General features: G+C 35.1%; 1 protein-coding gene across 7 annotated transcripts in view; it reads left to right on the forward strand.

The window, feature by feature from the left end:
• The window catches only part of COP1 (COP1 E3 ubiquitin ligase), a 264,678-nt gene that overhangs the window by 164,393 nt on the left and 77,265 nt on the right, over positions 1-23,020 (forward strand). For all 7 annotated transcript variants that reach the window (XM_019026975.4, XM_019026981.4, XM_019026996.4 and 4 more), the window contains one exon: positions 13,456-13,572. In XM_019026975.4, coding sequence (XP_018882520.3) covers positions 13,456-13,572 — 117 coding nt within the window. The remainder of the gene's footprint in view (positions 1-13,455; positions 13,573-23,020) is intronic.

Below are 23,020 nucleotides of genomic sequence, written 5' to 3' on the forward strand. Positions count from 1 at the left end.
TAATGATGTTTTTAGATTCATTCCACATGGAGACATTTAGAAATTGCTGCTATCTTATAACCAAGTCCTTTAGATAGATATACCACCAAATAACCTTTTTTTCCTGGAAATATTTAGAAATCTCTATGTGCTGTGTTGTATTTTATTTAATTTCTATTGTATACTAAAATCTCTTAACGAAGTTCATCATATATCAAGGCAAAATTCTACATCACTTTTTGCCAATTTAATTGACCTTTTTTTCTGTTTCTTGTATATCCATCTTTACTATTCACTGTTTTCTGTTTTTCCTTAATGTGCTGTTTTGGTCTGGTTCTTCTCACCATTAAGTGTATAAAGCTATGTTAACAGATTTATTTTATCTTAGCATTACTACCCTTAATTTCTTTGCCTTTTTCTTCTTTTCTGCTTATAACTTTCAGTATTGTTTTGATAGGCAAGGATAGCTCTAGCATTGGAAGCTTTATTTCGCATCATGTTATGCCTTTCCCTTTGGCCTTTTAATACATAAAAGAAATGAAATAATGGAGCACAGTCTATTCTGTAAAAAGGGAAACAAACAAGAGTGGACTGCCCCTAAAAAGTTTTGGGCCATAGAGTAGCAAGTTGTTTATTCCTACTATATACAGAATGGAATACCTTTTTTCGTTGATTTAAGAAATCGTCAGCCAGGCATGGTGACTCACACCTGTAATCCCAGCAATTTTGGAGGCTGAGGCAGGAGGATGGCTTGAGGTCAGAAGTTTGAGACCAGCCTGCATGAGACCCTGTCTCTACAAAAAATTTTAAAAATTACCTGGGCGTGGTGGTGCGCACAGGTAGTCTCAGCTGCTTGGGAAACTGGGGCAGGAGGATCTCTTGAGCCCAATAATTCAAGGTTACAGTGAGTGATGATTGTGCCACACTGTACTCCAGCTTGGATGACAGAGCAAGACCCCGTCTCAGAAAAGAAAGAGAAGGAGGGAAAAGGGGGTGGTGCAGAGAGGGAGAAGGAGAGAGAGAGGAAGGGAGGTGAGAAAAAGAGGGAAGAGAGAGAAGAAAGAGCAAGAAAGTGAAGAAAGAAAAATTGTCCTTGAATTTCTAAATTAGTGAGAGTACCATGTTACAATAGATATATTTATTTATTTTAGTTTTTTTATAGTGTTCTTTAATGCACAAAATTTTTTTCATTTTGAAGAAGTCCAGTTTGTCAGTTTGTTTATTTTTTCTTGTGTTGTCTGTGCCTTTGGTGTCATATCTAAGAAATCATTGCCAAATCCAGTGTCATGAAGGTTTTCCCGTAAGTTTTCTTCTAAGAGTTTTTAACTTTTTAATTTTTGTTTTTTAAGATTTTTTATAGTTTTAAGCTCCTATATTTATGTCTTTGATCCATTTTGAGTTAATTTTTGTAATATGATGTTAACGATCCACCTTTATTATCTATGGATATTTCATTTTTCCATCATCACTTGTTGAAAAAACTGTCCTTTCCCTATTGAATGGTTTGGCACCCTTGTCAAAAATTATTTGACCATATATGCAAGAGTTTATCTTTAGTCTTTCTCTGCTCTTCTGTTGGTTTATATGTCAGTACCACACTGTAAGGCTGTTTTGAAATCAGAAATTTTAAGTCCTCTATCTTTGTTCTTTTTCAAGATTGTTTCGGTTATTTGGGATCTCTTGAAATTCTATATGAATTTTAAGGTAATTTTTTTTTTTCTGTAAAACATTCTTTGAGGTTTTGGTAAGGATTGAATTGAGCCTTACTGATGTTACTGATCTTTTCAAACCAACTTTTGTTTCATTGATTTTTCTCATGTGGTTTCTTGTTTTCATTCATCTATTTTTGCTCTATTTTTTTTTCTGCTTACTTTAGATTTAACTTGCTTTTATTTTCCTAGTTTTCTAAAGCAGAAGCTTACATTATTGATTTTAGATCTTCTAATATATGCATTCAGTGCTATGAATTTCCTTTTATGTAGTGCTTTTGATTCATCCCACAAATTTTGATAAATTGTATTTTTATTTTCACTTAGTTCTAAATATTTTAAATTTCCCCTGAGATTCCTTTTTTGATGTATGTGTTACTTAGAATTATTTGGGAATTTTTCAGCTATTTTTCTGTTATTGATTTCTAGTTTAATTCCACTGTGATCTAACAGATACAATGTATGATCTCCAGTCTCGTAAATTAACATGTTAAGATGTAAGTTTTATGGCCCCAGAATGTGGTGTGTCTTCGTAAAAGTTCCATATGAGCCTGAGAATAATGTGTATTCTACTGTTAGTGAAAGAAATAATCTGTAGATGTCAGTTATATCCAGTTGTTTGATGGTGCCATTCAGTTTAGCTGTTTCCTTGCTCATTTTCTGGTTGTTGGATCTGTCCATTTCTGATAAAGCGATGTGTATGGGCCTGTTTTTAGACTCTACATTGATATGTGTATCTGTCTTTTTCTTTTCTTTTTTTTTTTTTTTTTTTGAGATGTAGTCTAGCTCTGCTGCTCAGGCTGGAGTGCAATGATATGATCTTGGCTCACCACAACCTCCGCCTCCCGGGTTCAAGCGATTCTCCTGCCTCAGCCTCCTGTGTAGCTGGGATTACAGGCGCACGCCACCACACGTGGCTGATTTTTGTATTTTTAGTAGAGATGGCATTTCACCATATTGGTCAGGCTGGTCTCGAACTCTTGACCTAGTGATCTGCCGCCTTGGCCTCCCAAAGTGCTGGGATTACAGGCATGAGCCACCATGCCCAGCCCTATCTCTTCTTTTACTTGTACTGTGTTGTCTTGATTTGCAGCTTGTAATAAGTCTGAAATCAAGTAGTAGGTCCTTCATCCTTGTTTTTGAAAATGATTTTTAACTCTTCTATTTCCTTTGCCTTTTCATATACATTTTAGAATCAAGTTGCTAGTACCTACATAAAATCCTGCTGAGATTTTGATTGCCATTGTATTCAATCTATAGATCAACTTGGGAAAAATTAAAATCTTAATATACTGAGTCTTCTAGTCCATGAACATGGTTTATCTCTCCATATGTAGGGCTTTTATGATTTCTTTTCTCATAGTTTTGTCATTTTCAGCATGCAAGTTTTGCAGATTTTTTTTGGTGCTAATGAAAATGGCATTTTTAAAAATTTCATTCTTACTAGTTTATAGAAATACAGTTAATATTTAAAATATAAACATTGTGCCAATGTACTTACTAAAGTCACTGTAGGTATAGATTACTTTTTCAGATTCCTTGGGATTTTCTACATAGCCAATTACGTCATCTGCAAATAGAAACATTAATACTTTTTCATTTTCAACTGTATGCCTTTCTTTCCCGTTCCCGCCTTGCTTTTTTGTACTGGCAAGGACTTCAGTATAATGGTAAATAGGAATGACAACAGTGAACCTTTCTTGCTTTGTTCCTGATGTTAGGGGGAAATCTTGCAGCTTTTCATCACTTAATATACTGACTAAATTAGACTTTTAGTAGGCACCTCTGTCAAGTTAAAGACGTTCTTTTCCATTCCCTTGTTTGCTGAGAATTTTTATCATGATAGATGTTGAATTTTGTTAAATACTTTTTATGCACGTATCATCATGTAGTTTTTCTTTTCTTTATTAATATTATGAATTATAGTCATTGACTTTCAAAACTTGAATTAGCCATACATTCCCAGGATAAACATGAATGTATTATTCTTTTTCTGTATTTCTAGATTTGACTTGAGGTTTTTTTGTTTGCTTGTTTGTTTGTTTTTTTCAGAGGGTGAAGTTTTTTGTTTTTTTTTTCTGTTTTTGTAATTTTTCATGACTTCGATATCAGGGTAATGCTGGCCTCATAAAATGATTTTCCTCTTCTATGTGCTATGTGTTTTTTTTTCTTATTATACTTTTTTTTTTGAGACGGAGTCTTGCTCTGTCACCCAGGCTGGAGTGAAGTGGCATGATCTCGGCTCACTGCAAGCTCCGCCTCCCAGGTTCATGCCATTCTCCTGCCTCAGCATCCCGAGTAGCTGGGACTACAGGCACCCGCCACCATGCCTGGCTAATTTTTGTTTTTGTATTTTTAGTAGAGACGGGGTTTCCCTGTGTTAGCCAGGACGGTCTCCATCTCCTGACCTCGTGATCCGCCTGCCTCGGCCTCCCAAAGTGCTGGGATTACAGGCTTGAGCCACTGCGCCTAGCCTATTCTTTTGTTCTTAAATGTTTGGTAGAATTTGTCAGTGAAGCTTTCTGGGCGTGTAGTTTTCTTTGTTTGAAGGTTTTAACTAAGAATTTAATTTGCTTAGTAGATTTCGAACTAATAAACTTATCTGTTTCTTCTTGAGTGAAATTTTTGACAGTTCATTTCTTTCAGGGAATCGATACATTTTATTTGTTACAAGATTTATGGGCATCAAAGTCCATAAAATGCTCCTCCACTTACAATGGGATTACAATCCCAATAAATCCATCATAAATTGAAAATGCATTTAATACTCCTAATCGTAGCTTAGCCTAACCTACCTTAAATGTGCTCAGAATATTTACATTGGCCTACAATTAAGCAAAATAATCTAACACAAAGACTTTTACAATACAGTGTTGAATAATACAGGTAAGAATATCATACCACTTATCACTAGCCTGGTGAAATATCAAAATTCAAAATTGGAAGTTTGGTTCCTACTGAATGCACATTGCATTCTCACCATTGTAAAGTCAAAAAATCATAAGTTGAGCTATTTAAATTGGGGACTGTCTATATTTGTAATATACTCACATCTCTAGGGTTTGTAGCCATGTTTTTTTGTTTTTTTTTTTGTTTTGTTTTTTTCATTACCTCTGAGAAGCTGTGATGAAGTCATGTTCTGTCTTTTATTCCTGATAATTGGTATTTTGTGTCCTCTGGTTTATTTATTGTTTATTAATTTAGGTCAGTTTGGCATTAGGTTCTTAATATTTTCAAATGCTCAACTTTTGGTTTTGTTGATTTTTCTGTATTTTTCTATTTTTAATTTCATCGATTTCTGCCCATTTTTCTTCTTGCTTTGGGTTTAATTTCCTCCCCTTTCTAGTTTTTTGAAGATTGAAGTTTATGTCATTTAATTGATACTTCTGTCTTTTTAATCTGAACATTTTTTGTTATATACATTTCCCATTAAGCACTACTTTAGCAAATTTTGAAACAAATTTGAAACCAAGTTTTCATGAGTATTTACTATTATGTTATTTTCGTGACTAGTATATTTGCTTTTCCATTCAGTTTAAAATTCTGTTTGATTTCTCTTGTTATTCTCTTGTTCATCTATGGATTGTTTAAAGTATTCTTAAATTTCCTTAAAATTTTCAGAAATCATTCTGTTGCTGATTTATAACTTAATCCTCTTATGGTTAAAGGATATATTTTACATGGTGTTTACTTTTTTAATTTGTTATTTGTTTTATGGTCCAGAATATGAACTACCTTGATAAATATTTCAAATGCATTGAAAAGAAACTGTACTATAAATGCTGTTTGGTGAGTGTTCTGTAAAGTGTCAGATCAAAGTTGTTGCTACTGTATTTCTGATTTTCTGTATGCTTGCTGTTTTTTTTTTGTTTGGTCTCGTTTTATTGATTATGAGACAGAAATGTTAAAGTCTGATTTTATTTCTCTGTTTAGTTACCTGTTTTGTGTGTAAGTGTGTTTTTACCTGATATATTTTGAAACTATTGTTAAGGGCATAAATATATTTGGGATTGTTATGTCTTGGTGGACTGAATCATTTGTTAATATATAATATCACTATCCCTGTCAATATTCCTCTGAAAACTACTTTGTCACATACTTATCAAACTACTGCTAGTAATCTCTTTTTCCTCTCCTCTGGGATTTTAATTATGTTAATGTGTTAGAAACTTTCGTTCTGTCTCATAGGCCTCGTATTCTTTTTCTTGTCAATATTTTTTTCTCTTCAGATTGGGTAATTTATATTGTTCTGTCTTCTAGCTCATGATTCCTTCATCTGTCATCTCCATTTAGCAAAAATTTTCATTTGATTCTTTAAAAAAAAATAGTTTCTATATATTCTCTGAGTACTTCTATCTTTCCATTAATTTTAAGTTTGTTTATTTTTACCCCATGGAGTATAATTAAAATAGTTGCTTTAAAATCTGTTTCATTTAATGTCTTGGGATCCAACATCTAAACCTTAGGACTGACCTTTGTTAATTGTGTTTTCCTTTGAAAATTCTTCACATTTTCTTGGGTTTTTGTATGTTGAATAATTTTGGGGTTGTCTTTTAGCCATTTTGAACATTATATTATAAGATGTTGGGTCCTGTTTAAATTGTGTGGGAAATGTTGGTTTTTTGTTTGTTTCTTCATTTCTTAGTAAGTGATCAGTTGGCTTAGATTTAGACTGTAAGTTCTGTCTTGCTTTCCCTAGGTGATTGTTGCCTTGTCAAAGGAAACAATCAGTTCAGTTCTCAGAACTTTTGCTGTGGTACTTTGAGTCTGCCTAATGCCCATGCCAGTTAGAGCTTAGTTTAGGACTTGGGTCATCTTTTCAACTGTAGTTCAGTGCACAAAGCATTTGCTGCTCTGCTTTGTGTCCGTCTTGCACATACACAGCTCAGAAGTGACTGTGCCAGTGAATGCACAGAACTGTAGAATCTCCTTCTCCGTTACTTTCTTTCCAGGTTTCTCCCCGACTCTTTATCTCCCAGGGCCCCTTTTACTGATACTTTGTCAAAAAGGTTGGGTTGTTTCATTTTAGGAGACTTTAGTGCCCACTTTACTGCTGAATTCTGTTAGTAGGGCCTGCCACAAGGGCAAAGAAGCAAGAGAAGAAATAAGAAAAATATAATGGGGATTCGCCTTTTTCATATTCGTTATATCACAGATGCTCCTTTTTATATACACAGAGTTTTACTCTGAGTATTAGCTTCTCATACTGCTGTAGCTCTGTGACTGAAGCCCACCCATGGGGAAAAGTTGGAGGAGAAAAAGAGTAAAAAGGAAAAAAATTACTCCCAATCCCCTGGTTTGCTGAAGCCATTAATAAACACAACAATTTTACTTAGTGTTTGTTGCTTGAGGTGCTGACTTCAGCTTGCCAAGGGAGAAGAGAGGGGGAAAAATGGTACTCTTCATCCCGAATTTCATTTAAGTTTAGAATTCTCTCCTGGAAATGACTGTTTTTGTTTACTTTTTCAGTTTCCTCATATAGTTGCTTTTGTTTTTTGGATATTGTCCAGAGTAAACTCAAAGTGAGAGAGATTGGCTTACTCTCTTAGCTTGGCAGTAAAAGTCTCAAATGCTTTTAAGCCCATCTTAAGAGTATTATTTAGTGTTACTTAAATGTATTTATTACTCTTGTCTGTTTGGCGATCATATAAAATGCTGCCTTTGTGATAACTTTATAGTTAGAGAATATTTTAAATCACTTATTTTATACAAATATATTTTGCTTATTTTGTATATTTTGTATTTAGTAAATGTTTAACTGAGGAATTTTTTTAAACAGCTATTTTTTTCATTGCTTAAATAAAAACTGAGTTCATATGAATATTTTTCCTACATATGCTGTATATTTTAAAAATAATTTAGTTCCAAGTATATATGCACGTAATTACATGTTAAAGAACCATCCTTATGTAGCAGCTAATCAGAAAGGAATTTTGTGAGTCATTTTAAAGGTTCTTTTGGAGAAATATATTTTCCTTTTTAAATATGTAACCTGAGAATTGTTTGCAATGAATAATCTTGCCTTTGAATTAAACACATTCTTTAAAGGTATTTTTCTTTAAATGTGAGTTTGAAGAATTTAGACTGTATGATAGCAGAAGTTACAGGTTCTTCTTCATTCCAGATTTCCTTAATATTATTATTATTTTGAGACAGAGTTTTGCTCTTGTTGCCCAGGCTGGAGTGCAATGGCATGATCTCAGCTCACTGCAGCCTCCACCATCCGGGTTCAAGCAGTTCTCCTGCCTCAGCCTCCCAAGTAGCTGGGGTTACAGGCATGTTCCCCCCACCCTCGCCCCGACAGCTGGCTAATTTTGTATTTTTTTTAATAGAGATGGGGTTTCACCGTGTTGGTCAGGCTGGTCTCCAACTCCTGATCTTAAGTGATCCACCCACCTCGGCCTCCCAGGGTGCTGGGATTACGGGCATGAGCCACTGCACCTGGCCCTTCATTCCAAATTTTCTTAGTTGCATAAGTTAATGCACAAGTGACAACTGTGAAGTCTTGGTAGATTTTAGAAATCAGTTAGTGAAACTCATGCTGATTGTAATGCTTCCACTTTTTCATCAGCAGATTAAATAACTTAATAAATAGCATTATGATAACAGTTATTATAATTTATAACTTTAGAGGCAATTACCTTTCCTATAAGTTAAAGCTTTACTAAGTATATTCTCTCCTGAATTTAAATGAAATGTTAAAGACTTATGTTGATCAGCATCCATCATGGCCTCCAGGGATCTCTGCCTGCTAGTGTTCTTATGCTTGTGTAGTTCCCCTTCACCTACCTTGTTCCAGGCTTCATTTATGTGACCAGTAGATGTCTCTTCTAAAATTAGGTTATAAAAGACACTGTAGCCTCTATCTTCATCATTTTCTCTCTTCGCAGTCGCTTGGTTTGGGAGAAACATCTGCATTGTCACAAGCCCACATGGTGGGAAACTGAAGCCTTATGCCAAAAGTCATGTTGAGTGAGCTTGGAAGTGGTAGTTTAATAGTCTAGAGTCCTAGGAGGGACAGCTCAACTGCAGTGTGTTGAGACTGAGCCACAACTACCCAGCTTACCTGCTCTGAGATTCTTGACCTCCAAAACTGTGTGAGATAGTAAATGTTTGCTGTTTTAAGTAGCTAAGCTTTAGGGCAGTTTGCTGTATGACAATGTCTAGCTACTAATACAAGGTCTGTTGTTTCCCTTAAAGTTTTTAAGAGTCAAGCTTATTTATATTTGGTAAACAGTATTAAAGTTTACATCTTTGTATTTAATCCTTCATACTTTTTATAGAGGTATAAAACAATACACATTGCCCCTCAGTTTTATGGTAGTTTTTGTTGAAATAGCACTATCCCTTTTTACTCATATGGATAACTTTCTGTTTTCTGTAGGACCTGGACAGTAGTTTAGAAGTGAGTCTGGAAGAATTCCATATGAAACTTACTCATATTTGCACATCCTTATTAAAGCATTGGGCTGTTTTACTGTGTCAAACTTCTGTCCCTGTTTTCTCTTTCTTTGGTAATGAATTCTTTCTTAGGATACTTTGGTGCAAATAGACGTGCAGTAGGCCCTGTCAGAGAAACTCAGAAACATAAACCTTGCACACTGGAACTGAATCTGATGTTATTATAGATAAGCAATATGTTGTTCTCTTTTTTGGAAACAATTTTAGCAAACTACTTTGGGGAATGATTCACTCAAATCTTACAGATTATTAGATGATAGACTTTATTCTGTAGTGTAGTTGGATTTTTTAAGATTCAGTATTTCAAAATCGAACTGAAAAATTAGGTGACACTTAAAAGACACTTTACACATTAACGTTAAAGAAATAAAACTTGTATAGAACACTTAGTGTTAAGTAACAAATTTATGGCCAACTAGATAGAGTATGTTTCTTTATTTTAACCTCCTAATTATGGTATGATTTTCCTAATGGTTACTCTTTTGATTATTTACTGAGAGCCAAAGGAGGCCATATGTAAATAAATACAGTGTATTTTATTTGATTTAATTGCTTTAGCTCTTCACCTAGAAGATGATATTTTCTTTTAAATTTACTTTTCCTTTCAAAGGGAATTTTCATCAATAAATTCTGAAATTTAAATTTTGGAAGTTAAATGAAATTCTTACTACCATCCTTGCAAGGAAAAAGTAACAGTAAAGGTGTTCTTATTAATTTGTATACTGTCTCCTTATTTTGAGGATCGCCTCATTTATATTTGGCTTAGTTTCTTCTCATACTTGATTTCTTCTACGCTTCCTCCAAAAAATTATACTATTTTGTCTTTTGATCCGTGATGCCATCTTAGGATATTAAATAGATTTCAATATTATTTCATTATATTTGTTGTATTAGTGTTTTAGGGCTACCATAAGAAAGCATACCACAAACAGGCTGGCTTAAGACAACAGAAATTTATTCTCTCATAGTACTGGAGACCAGAAGCCCAAAATTAGATTGTTGGCAAGGCCACACTCTCTGTGAAGGCTCTGGGTAAAAATTATTTCTTCTCTCCTTCCTAATTTCTGGTTATTGACGGTCATTCTTATTATTTATTGACTTGTAGCTGTATCATTCTGGTCTTGGCTCTCTTCACACATGGCCTTCTTCTCACTGTGCCTTTGTCTCTAAATCTCTCTCTCCTTATGAAGACACCAGTCAATGGATTTAGGACCCATCCTAATCTAGTCTGACGTAATTTTAACTTTGTTACATCTGCAAATACCCTATTTCCAAATAAGGTGATGTTCACAAGTACCTGGGGTTAGGACTGAAACATGTCTTTTTTGGGAACACAATTAACACCTGTTTTGTTTAATAACCACTGAAATTGTTGTAATCTCTATACCGCTTTTCCATGCTATATTCATTTAGTGTATCTTTATTTTTAATCTTAGTTACCCTTGTAGCTCAGACAGTTATATTGAATTCTAATATCTTATATATTGAAAATTATAATCATGGTGGTTAATGTTGTGACTTATTTAAATAATATTAATGATTACTGCATTGAGAAAATTACCATGAAATTAGAAAAGACCTGCCACACTTCTAACTTAACTATCATTCTGTCAGTACTGTTTTTTTCTCACTTATATTTAATTAACGTTAAACAATGATACATAATGCTTGTTTGTAAAGGTTTTTAGTGATTATAAGTGGGGTTATGGGCACAGTAAGTGCTCCATACTTATCTATTGTGAATTACCTTTGGGCCTTGGCTGTTAGAGTATAATCCAGTCAAAGTCCACTTAATAATCTAATCTTTAAGTGCTATGTTCGGCATGTTGACTTTTAATTCCAGGTAGCCATCTCATCTTAGAATTGTATGTCGTGATTGACCAAATGATTGCGTTTTGATTGAAATAGTACATCATGCTTATTGGAGAATAACATGGAACAAATCAAATATTGCTATTTAAAAATCTTACTCCATCTCTGCTTTAAAAAAATATATATTAGCCAGGCGTGGTGGTGTGCACCTGTAGTCCCAGTTACTCAGGAGGCTGACATGGGAGGATCACTTGAATTCAGGAGTCCAAGGCTGCAGTTGAGCTATGATCATACCAGTGCACTCCAGGATGGGTGGCAGAGTTTGAGACCTAGTCTCAAAAAATACTACTACTAATAATAATGATTCTTATTTTAATATTGAGCGTCTTAGTTTACTGTGGGAAGGCTAATAAATTTATCAGATTGTAAATTAGCAATATTTTTTGATAATGATTAATTTCTACTTGGAGATTTCACATAAATTCTTATGTAATCCCATTTCATAGAAGTGGTATTTATTGGAACCAGTTTTACTTATTTTATTCACTGCTGTCTACAGGTTACTGTATCAGTATTTCTAAAAATATTCTAAGATTTTTTACTATGCTTCCATTCCCAGTACTGGTTTCCAACCCCAAATGCATGTTAGAATCACTTGGAGAGCTTTTTTAAAAAACATCAGTACCTGGACCCTCTCTGGGTAATGTCCTGGATGGGACACTGGCACAGATTGAAAGATGGATGGGAAGATTTTGTTGTTGTTGTTAATGTTCATTTATTTATTCTAATGTGCATCCAGGATGACAACTTATATACTGAAAATCTATTTTATGGGTGTATCCTGTCTTACTGTTTTTATTGTTGAAAAATGATATGATAGTTGCTCTGGTACCTTTGTAAAATGGCAACTCATTTTCTGCTTCTGCTTTCAAATCAGACCTATTTTGCTTAGTCAGCTTTGCTCTCCCTAATCATTACAAATTTTAATATATATCACTGGATTAGACTACTTATTCAAATACAAAACCAAAATTTTGAAATTTAAATAATTCTAGAATATATTACTTTAGACATATTTAAGTTGTATAACTGAATTACTACATAAAAATTTAAAATCATGAAATTCTTAATTGAAAGATAAAATAAGAACAGTTTCCAAGTGCTTTAAAGATGTTTGTGTACATTTTCATATTTATGATGTATATCAGTATACAGTCATATGCACACACATTTAAAGAATAATTGGCTGGGCCCAGTGGCTCACATCTGTAATCTCAATATTTTGTGAGGCTGAGGTGGGCAGATTGCTTGAGCCCAGGAGTTTGAGACCAATCTCAGCAACGTGATGAAACCCTGTCTTTACAAAAAAAATAGAAAACAGGTAGCCAGGCCTGGTGACACACACCTAGCTACCCGGGAGGCTGAGTGGGGAGAATCACCTGAGCCTAGGAGGTAGAGGCTGCCTGAAGTGAGGCATGGTTGTGCCACTGCACTCCAGCCTGAATGACAGAGTGAGGAGACCCTGTCTCAAAAATAACAATAATAATAAAAGAATAATATATATGTAAATTTATCATTTATCTATATTGATTTTTCCTTTTTATTGATTTTTCTTTTTTTATTTTATTTCATTTCATTTTTTTTTTTTTTTTTTTTGGTGGCATGATCTCAGCTCACTGCAACCTCTGCCTCCTGGACTCAAGTGATTATTCCACCTCAGCTTCCTGAGTAGCCAGGACTACAGGCCTGCACCACCATGCCCAGCTAACTTTTGTATTTTTGGTAGAGACAGGGTTTCACCATGTTGCCCACGCTGGTCTCTTAACTCCTGAGCTCAAGTGATCTGCTGCCTCAGCCTCCCAAAGTGCTGTGATTACAGTCATGAGCCACTGTGCCTCACCTTTTTATCTATATTGATTTTTGACATTGAAACTAAGCTCTCTTGGTTTTAATGTTATTCTGTTATTCAGTCATTCAGTGATATGGTTTGGCTGTGTCCCCACCCAGATCTCACCTTGAATTGTAATAATCCCCATGTGTCAAGGATGGGGCCAGGTGGAGATAATTGAATCATAGCAGGTGGTTTCCCCCATACTTTTCTCGTGGTAATGAATAAGTCTCATGAGATCTGATGGTTTTATAAATGGGAGTTCCCCTGCACGTGCTCTCTTGCCTGCCCCCAGGTAAGACATGACTTTGCTCCTCATTCACCTTCTGCCATTGTTGTGAGTCCTCCTCAGCCATGTGGAACTGTGAGTCAATTAAACCTCTTTTTTTTTTTTAATAAATTACCCAGTTTCAGGTGTCTTTTTATTAGCAGTGCGAGAACAGACAAATACATTCAGCTTTAACACTTTTAGTCCTAGTAAACCAAATGTTTTAGAGTGGCACAAAAAGATTTCTGGAGCAATAAGCCAACTTTCCCAAGTTACAGAAGCATTTACTAATGTATTATTTGTTTCTCTTTTTGTTTTTTATTGTCCTTTGCCCTTAGTGAAGCTGTGGTCTACCAATCTAGACAACTCAGTGGCAAGCATTGAGGCAAAGGCTAATGTGTGCTGTGTTAAATTCAGCCCCTCTTCCAGATACCATTTGGCTTTCGGCTGTGCAGGTAAGAAATGAAAGCAGATTTGTCTTCCTTTGATGTTGGTTAAATATCATGGTAAGGATAGGAGAGCATTTTAAAACAAATAACTCTTTCGTAGGTTTAAATGTTGTTTTTATTATTAGGCTCTAAATTAGAAGTATACAGTATGCCATTATTACTCATTTAGTGCTGTACCTTAATTGCACTATTCTGTCACTTATCTTTAATACATAGATATGAATTTGTTAATTTTTGTCATTTTTCTTAGTGTTTATATGCATGAATTAATGCTTATTACTTATTCACAAACATAAGGTCATAATAACATTTAAACAATTAAGCTATTATTAAGCTATATTGTATAGGCACAGGAACACTTTTTTTTAAGGCAAACTATTCTTTCAACAATTATTTATTGAGTCCCTACTATGCACAAAGCACTCATCTAGGGACAGTGAATAAGACATAGTCTTGTATCATGGAGTTCATGCTAACATAGTATTCAAAAAATGTTTGCTATTATTATCATACCAAATAATCATTTGGTAAATTGTTTTTCTTAACTAGGGTGACCATATGTCTGTGTTTGCCTGGGACAGTCCTAGTTCACACCGTTTGTACCATTGTATTTACTATTAGTGCCCTCTTTCATTCACAAAAGTGTCATGAGTTGGAAGGAAGATAAATCATATGGTCACCCTACCCTTAATTTTTTTATCTTTCATATTTTCCCCCTTGAATATTTACTAAAATAGTAAATACTTGTAATTTGGCTTCTGAATGGTGAAGTCTTATTTTTTATTAATAATATCAGGGTTTTACAAAAAAAATACAAGTTAGCACCATATGATGGAGACAGTAGCAACTTTTAAAAAAAGGAAATGCATAATTTAAACCATGTCACTATACTTTTTCCTTTTATTCAACTCACTGTGTCACTGGGCTACTGACATAATTTCATAGTTCAGTTTAAGGAGGACATGGACTAACATGTAGATGTAGGTAAAATTCTCTTTTTTTTAGCTTATAGAATTTATTTTTAATGATTACATGCTGTTTTCATTTGAACCTACTTCTGTCTTGTTTAAATACTTACTTTGTCACGAATTAGAAATGTGACCTTGAGCAAGTTCTTTAACATTCTCCCAAGTTTTTTATCTTTAACATAGAGGTAGAGCTGTTTGGGGCTGTTATGAGGATTATGGAAAAAAGATTCTTTGTGTAAAGTTCTTATAGTTGTTATTTTTATTATTAATATTATGTATTCAATTAAAATATATACTCAGTTTATTGAGTTTGAGTGTATGTTCTGTTTTATAAACATACTGGCCATCATTTATGGATATAATATTTTATCAGTATTTAATTAATTTGTACCAATGCCAGATATGAATATTATCAAATTTTCTCCTTCTTGGAAAATAGGAACCTACTTTAAAAATGCTTCCGCTATCTGCTAGGCAGCTTTCCCCAGTATTATACATTTTCATACATTTCTTAGTTATTTTCCTCATTTAATTTTCCATGTAAGCTTTAAGATTTATAGTTTTCCAATTCTAGAAAAATTCTTTTGGGATTCTTATCAGACTTTCTTGTATTTATTTGCTGATTTTAGAACCATTGGCATTATTGTGATAGTATGTCTTTCCACAGTTACATGAGGTGTCTTTTTTATTTGTTTGGGTTTTTTTTGTTGTTTTTTTTTTGTTTTTTTGAGACAGGGTCACCCAGGTTGAGTACAGTGGCACGATCACAGCTCACTGCAGCCTAGTCCTCCCTGGCTCAAGTGATCCTCCAACCTCAGCCTCCCAAGTAGCTGGGACTACAGGCGTGCACCACCACACCTGGCTAATTTTTGTATTTTTCATAGAGATGAGGTTTTGCCATGTTGCTCAGGCTGTTCTCAAACTCCTGGGCTCAAGCAGTCTGCCTACCTCAGCTTCCCAAAGTGCTGGGATCACTGCGCCCTGGCTATTGTTTGGGTTGTTTTCTGTCTTTCAATGAGATTTCATAATTTACTTACTTTAGGTTCTGGACTTTTCTGGTCAATTTTTTTTCCTATATATGTTACCATTTTTGTTATTTTTAATAAAATTTTATTTTCCACTCTTTTTTTAGGTTTTTTTTTTTGCTAAATGTTTCATATTTGGATATTTGTTTTATATCTTGGGACCTTATAAATTTTTTACTTTAAGTCTAGTAGCTTTTTAGTAGTGTTTGGGTTATCTGTTTATACTTGATATCTGCCCAAAGCAATAATTGCATTTCTTCTTTTCCAATGATTTATCACATTATCTACCTCTAAGGCAGAGTTATACTAGTGATAGCATCCTCCCCCCATCTATTTCATTTAGTTGAATGAGCTTTAGTGTTCTGCTGTTTAGAATATCTACTTTTGAAAAATATTTTATTATATTCAAATTGTTTTACTTTACTGTTTCTTAATTAGAAGCAAAACAGTATTTTACCAAGTACCTTTTAGCACCAATTGATGCTTATACTTTTTCTAACACTGAATTGTATTTTTCTTGAATGAACCTTGCTTTGGCATAATGTAGAATTATTTTGATAAACTACTATATTTAATTGACAATTTTAAATCCACATATTAAATTACCCTATTATTCATTTTATCTTTTTTAACTATCTTTGCCATTTTTATCATCAATGTTTTGTAATTTTCAGTGTAGAAGTCTTGAACTTCTTTTGTTAAATTTATCCTTATTTTGTTACTTTTATTTCTGTTGTGAATGGAATTGCTTTTAAATTTTATTTTTTGATTGTTTTGTTAATAGTGCACAGAAATACCATTGATTTTTATATATCTATCTTGTATCTCTAACACTGCTTCTCTTTATTCTTGTTTTATTGTGGATTTCTTGGGGTTTTCTACATGTAGAATCATATCTGCAGTTGAACAATTTATGAATGCCATTTTGCTTTATTGTATTAGCTAGAAGATCAAGTACAATGTTAAATAGAAGTGGTAAAAGTATGAAAAACTTTTTATCATATGTGGAGAGCATTTAGTCCTTCACAATTAAGTATGGTGTTGGCTGTGAGGTTTTTTGTAGATACTTTTTATCAGTTTGAGTAATTTTTTATCTGTTCCTAGTTTGCTAAGAGTTTTTGTTGTGAATAGGTGTTAGATTTTGTCAAATGCTTTTTTTCTGCCTCTGTTGAGGTTGATTGTGAGGTTGATGTATTTAGAGACAGTCTCACTCTGTCAGAGCCCAGGCTGGAGTGCAGTGGCACGATATTGGCTCACTGCAACCTCTGCCTCCCAGACTCAAGTGATTCTCGTGCCTCACCCTCCTGAGAAGCTGGGACTACGGGCACCAGCCACCACATCTGGCTAATTTTTTGTATTTCTAGTAGAGACAGGGTTTCACCATCTTGGCCAGGCTGGTCTCGAACTCCTGACCTCAAGTGATCTGCCTGCCTCGGCCTGCCAAAGTGCTTGGATTACAGGCATGAGCTACCATGCCCGGCCTGTAGTTTTCTTATGATGATATTTTCTGTCTTTGACAGCAAAGAGCTAGTGGGTTTAAAGAATGAGTTGGAGAGTGTTCCTTCTGCGTTCTGAATGAGTTTGTGAAGAATTGGCATTATTTTCTTTAAATATTTGATAGGATTCATTAGAGAAACTGTCTGGGCTTGGATTATTCTTTTGGGGAAGATTTTAAATTCCTAATTCAATGTGTTTACTTTTTCTTTTCTTTTCTTTTTTTTTTTTTTTTGTTGAGATGGAGTTTCACTCTTGTTGCCCAGGCTGGTGTGCAATGACACGATCTCAGCTCACTGCAACCTCTACCTCCTGGGTTCAAGCGATTCTCCTGCCTCAGCCTCCCAAGTAGCTGGGATTACAGGCATGTGCCACCACTCCCAGCTAATTTTGTATTTTTAGTAGAAATGGGGTTTCACCATGTTGGTCAGGCTGGTCTCAAACTCCTGACCTCAGGTGATCCACCCTCCTCGGCCTCCCAAAGTGCTGGGATTACAGGCGTGAGCCACCACGCCTGGCCTGTTTACTTTTTCTAGGTGAATTCAGATTTTCTAAGTTTTCTAATTTATTGGCATAAAGTTGTTAATAACATTCCTTTATAATTCCTGTATTGCCAATAGTAATGTACCTAGTTTTATTCCACTATAATTATGTATTTTCTCATTTCTTTTTGGTAGGTGTAGCTAAACATTTGTCGGTTTCTTCACCGTGTAATAGTGTGTGTGGAAAGGCTGTTGTAGTTGTTATTGTTGGAACGTCTGTAGAATGATTCTGTAGGCTTGGCGTCCTGTAATGACTCTTTTAGCTCATCATCAGATAGGCCAGGAGAGCTGTTATTTCTCAGCTAGTGGCACTATTGAAATCAAGAACATGATGCCGTTACTGTAATCACGGAATCAGGAATCCTTCACTACAACTCCCACAAAGCTAGAAACTAGACACTGGAACACTACAACAGAAAACCCCCACATCTCTACAATGGTACTTGTAACAAACATTCAAAGCAGAAGGAGAATGACCTTAAAATGTTCACCTTTCAAATCTTAAATAAGTGCATCTGATTGATGGAATCTAATTCATGTCTAGAAGCATAAATGCAGGGGCATCTGAGCAATGTAGTTTTAACCTTGTATCTTGCATAGGCTGTAAACACTTTAAGACGGTGGAAATGGATGCTGAGGGCACATTGAGGTTAGGTATGAGCTAATTTTCCTTGGTCTGAAGCAGGGGATAGTATCAGCAAGGCATCAATGAGGCCAATAGTGCTTAATTCATTGCCTTTCATTGTACCTTTCACTGACTGAAACATTCCTTTAATACAAGAAAAACTTTACTACTAGAAAACTGACCGATATTCAGTCATCTTCATTTAGAATTGAAACATTTTTTAAAATGTAGCCTGTCATCTAAATGTTTCTCTTTATGAAATAACACTGTTTCTTCAGCTGTATTGTTTAGTTTACCACTGAGAGCAATACAGAATCATACTCATGAAGTTGCTTATTAATAAATATCATTTGTGATGATGAATCTGACATTAGGAATGGGCTGTACTTTTCTTAAACATTGCTTTTGGAGTTTTGAGAGGTAGAAAATTAGTATATGAGCTACCCACCAATTATAGTTTGACTTCCTGTTGCAAGGGCACTGTGGATCCTACCAGGGAAGTGAGGCATCATGCTAATTGTAAGCTTCCCTGTCTGTCTTGCTTAGGTCTTATATTTGTGCTTGTTACAATAAGTTTGTTTCTCTTTGTACTTTTATTTTGTTATTTTGTTCTTTCACCTTTTTCATACATACAAAAGACTTTACAAGTCCCAATATAGTTATCAAAGGAATAAATTAGAATGAAAACATATGTCTTCTGAGCTTTGTGTATGTAATAACATTGCCTCAAAATACATTAATTAAAATGAAAATGCTAAGATAATTCAAATTTCAGTATCTTAGGAGATTTTATAGATCTTTCTATGATAGAAAAGCAAAAATTAAAAGATAATAAAGACGTGAACACGAAAGTTAACAAGTATGTATATAGAAGATGGAATCTGTCAGCTAGAGAAATCCACGTTCTTTTCAATCAGACATAGATTATTTACTTAAAATGATTTTTTATGCTTCTCTTTTTCTATAAAGTCAAGCATTCATTCTAATCCCAATATATCAGACTTGGTTCTAAATGATTTTGACAGCTTCCCATAATGAATTTGTCTCTGAGGATATTCAAAGAAAGCAGCAGTAGTAGTGTTAAAGGGTCCCAGCTAGGCCTTTTCAGTTCTTTCCTATCATTGTTAATGTAGACAACCATTTCCCAGATTTTTGAGATAAATGAGTTTATTTATTTGCAATATTTACATGCCTACATGGTTTTTTAAAGTTATTTTAATGTATTTTTAATGATTAAAAAATTATGTCCTGTATTTATTAGTCATTCATTACTTACCATTATTTGCATTTAATCCTTAAAGCAGAAGTGTACAAAAAAGAGATTAATGTGAAGCAAATCAATGAGGACTGAAGCAAATTAATTCTCTCAAAATAAACATGTAGTATCTTTAGATAATTTGGCAGCTGCTGAGTTTGTACAATCTTAGCAAAGTAGGCCATTTAGAGGAAATAATTCTGTACTACTTTTTGAGTGTGTTTTTTAATGCTTTTACTTCTGGTGTGGGCATGCTGGATTTTATATTTCTAAAAACCAATAAAATTTGGAAGGCATTGCCTCTAAATGTTACCTAAAAAATAGAAAACACAGCCATAAATATGCCTAGTAATTAGCACATATTTTATTTCATAGAAACCGATTCCTGGCTGGACATGGTGGCTCACACCTGGTAATCCCAACACTTTGGGAGGTTGAAGCAGGGGGATTGCTTGAGCCTTTGAGTCCAGGAGTTCAAGGTTATAGTGAGCTGTGATTGTGCCACTGCAGTCCATCCTGGGAAACAGAGCAAAACCATGTCTCTTAAAAAAAGAAAGAAGAAAGAAACTGATTTCTAAGCAGGCAAAATGTAATATCAGTAATTTTTGCCCACAGCTCATGCTTATTTAGTATTTTATAACTCATTGTAAATACTTTAGATTATGTGATTTATGTTTATTCCTTAGCTCATTACAGTAATATAGTGATAATAGTGTGTTTTCTGCAAGTAATTACTTGTATATGATGCTTTTAGATGAATTCAAATAGTAAATCACCAAATTTTAAATTATTTGATACATATTTTCCTACATCTCCCAGTGATAAAGCCCACAATATAATTTCGTTGTTGTTGTTGTTGTTGGGATAGAGTCTTGCTCTGATGCCTAGGCTGGAGTGCAGTGGCACAGTCTCGGATCACTGCAGCCTCCACCGCCCAGGTAGAGCGATTCTCCTGCCTCAGCCTCCTGAGCAGCTGGGATTACAGGCATGCACTACTTCGCCCAGCTAATCTTTCTAGTTTTGCAGAGATGGGGTTTCACCATGTTGGCCAGGCTGGACTCGAACTTCTGACCTCAGGTGATCCACCTGCCTTGGCCTCCCAAAGTGCTGGTGTGAGCCACCATGCCCAGCCTCACCGTGTAATTTTTTTAGCCACTAATATCTGTGTATAAACCATGTACTGGGCCCTGTTAGTGAGTATGAAGGTTTTTTTTTTTTTTCTCCCGAGATGGAGTCTCACTTTGTCGCCCAGGCTGGAGTGCAATCACACAATCTTGGCTCACTGCAACTTCTGCCTCCCAAGTTCAAGCGATTCCCCTGCCTCAGCCTCCTGAGTAGCTAGAAATACAGGCATGCGCCACCATGCCTGGCTAATTTTTGTATTTTTAGTAGAGACGGGGTTTCACCATGTTGGCCAGGCTGGTCTTGAACTCCTGACCTTGTGATCTGCCCACGTCGGCCTCCCAAAGTGCTGGGATTATAGACCTGAGCCACCATGCCTGGCCAAGTATGAAGTTTTAAACAGGATCTTTACCTTTGGCAGTCTAGTTTGAGAAATATCACGGAAGAATTAGGGCAACATATTTCTTCCTTCAGATAAAATTAAAATAAACAAAATCAAATAGATCTTACTGGAAATAAATGTTTCCTGTAACGCCGTTAGTGATTTTTTTTTGAGACAGGATTCTCCCTCTGTGGTCCAGGCTGCAGTGCAGTGGTGTGGTCTTGGCTCACTGCAGTCTCTGCCTTCCAGGCTCAAGTGACTCTCCCGCCTCAGCCTCCCAAGTAGCTGGGACTGCAGGAGCGTGCCACGATGCCTGGCTAATGTTCATATTTAATATGGACATTAATATTAATATACCTTTTTCAGCAAAAAGAGATAAACTTAGTATGGATAAAATAAATGAAATTATTTTTTCCCTATTGATAAACAGAATCAGTTCTTTTCAAATTATGTATTTTTTATGTTCCTCAAGGATTGAGAGTAGGAAAGGATGGCTCAAGCAGACAGGGAGAAAAAGAGTAAAAAGGGTTCTGATTCCTACTTGTGCTTTAAGCTGAGCAGCTCTTCTTTAATCTGTTTTATATCATAGGGTTTCAAATAAATTAGGTGAGGGAGGACTGGGTTTTTTAATGTTTCTGCTACTCTTTCTTAACTGAGACTTCTTTTTAATTGTGGGAAAATGTACATAATTTAACTGAGACTTCCTTAAAAATTGTATTAAGTTTTAAAAATTGTCTTAATTATTTTAAATTACTGACAATTGTGGTTTAATCTAATGTGCAGATAAGTAATTGCTACTTCTTTGACTCTAGGAGAATATCACAATTGCTTGTATATCTATTGTGGATTGGTAAGGGTTGGAGAGATTATTCACAAAGTAAAGGGTAGATAATAATGGCTAACGTTAGTGCATCTTTAAGGTTTTATTCAGGTTGGAAACCAGGGCCAACTGTATGTGATAGAAAATAGGAAGTGATATCTTCTAATTCCTCCTCAAATCGTGAACAAAGATCTGACAACTAAATTGAGAGCAGGCGTTAAGGGGAAATGCTTCTAAAGTATTCCATGTGTGTTTGTGTAACGGATACTTAGCTCGCTCTCTCTTTTGTCAAAGAGTAGCTTTCTTTCAGTTCTCTAAAACAGTATAGTGAGATACCATCAAAGGCTTAAAGGAAGTAAAAAATGGTTTAAGTATTGCTATTAAAATTAATAATGAGTCTGGGCACAGTGGCTCACACCTGTAATCCCAGCACTTTGGGAGGCTGAGGGGGGCAGATCGCTTGAGGTTAGGAGTTCGAGCCCAGCCTGGCCAACATGGCGAAACTTCATCTCTACTAAAAATATAAAAACCAGGTGTGGTGGCACATGCCTGTGGTCCCAGCTACTTGGGTGGCTGAGGCATGACAATAGCTTGAACCCAGGAGGCGGAGGTTGCAGTGAGCCATGATCGCACCACTGCACTTTAGCCTGGGTGACAGAGCAAGACTCTGTCTCAAAAAAATAAATAAAAATAAAAGTAATGATATCTGTATGAGATAAATATTAGTAACCAGCGGACCTGTGTATGTTTAAATGGTCAAAATTTATTTCCCGCCTAAGAAAAACCTAGCAGGGATTTTCCCAACTTTTCTTCCCACCCCAGTCCTGCCACAGTATCCAAAAGCTAGGGCATTGAGGGCTTTTATAAACTCTCAAGCATCTGAGAAGCCTAAAGACAGAATTCAGGATTTTTGAAATTCAGTTTGATGTCTGATTGGCCGTATTACATATGAGTCTTCCTTTATGTCTTATTGCTTTTTGGAACACAGTCTAGACTGATTGTGTCCCAATCTGTATTTTAAAACGTTGCCTCATTAATAATAGTCATTTTATACTTTCTTTACTAAAGGTAGTGAAATATTCATTGAACATTTAATAAGATATTCCTTTATCTATTTCACCTGATCATTTTAACGTATTGATGATTGCCTTATCAATGGTGGAAATGTCTCTGGTTCTGTTTTTTGTTTTTTACGGTAATCCTACAGGAAAATTATTTGTT

This window comes from Gorilla gorilla, chromosome 1 (genome assembly GCF_029281585.2).
Source record: "Gorilla gorilla gorilla isolate KB3781 chromosome 1, NHGRI_mGorGor1-v2.1_pri, whole genome shotgun sequence".
Classification (NCBI taxonomy): Eukaryota; Metazoa; Chordata; class Mammalia; order Primates; family Hominidae; genus Gorilla; species Gorilla gorilla.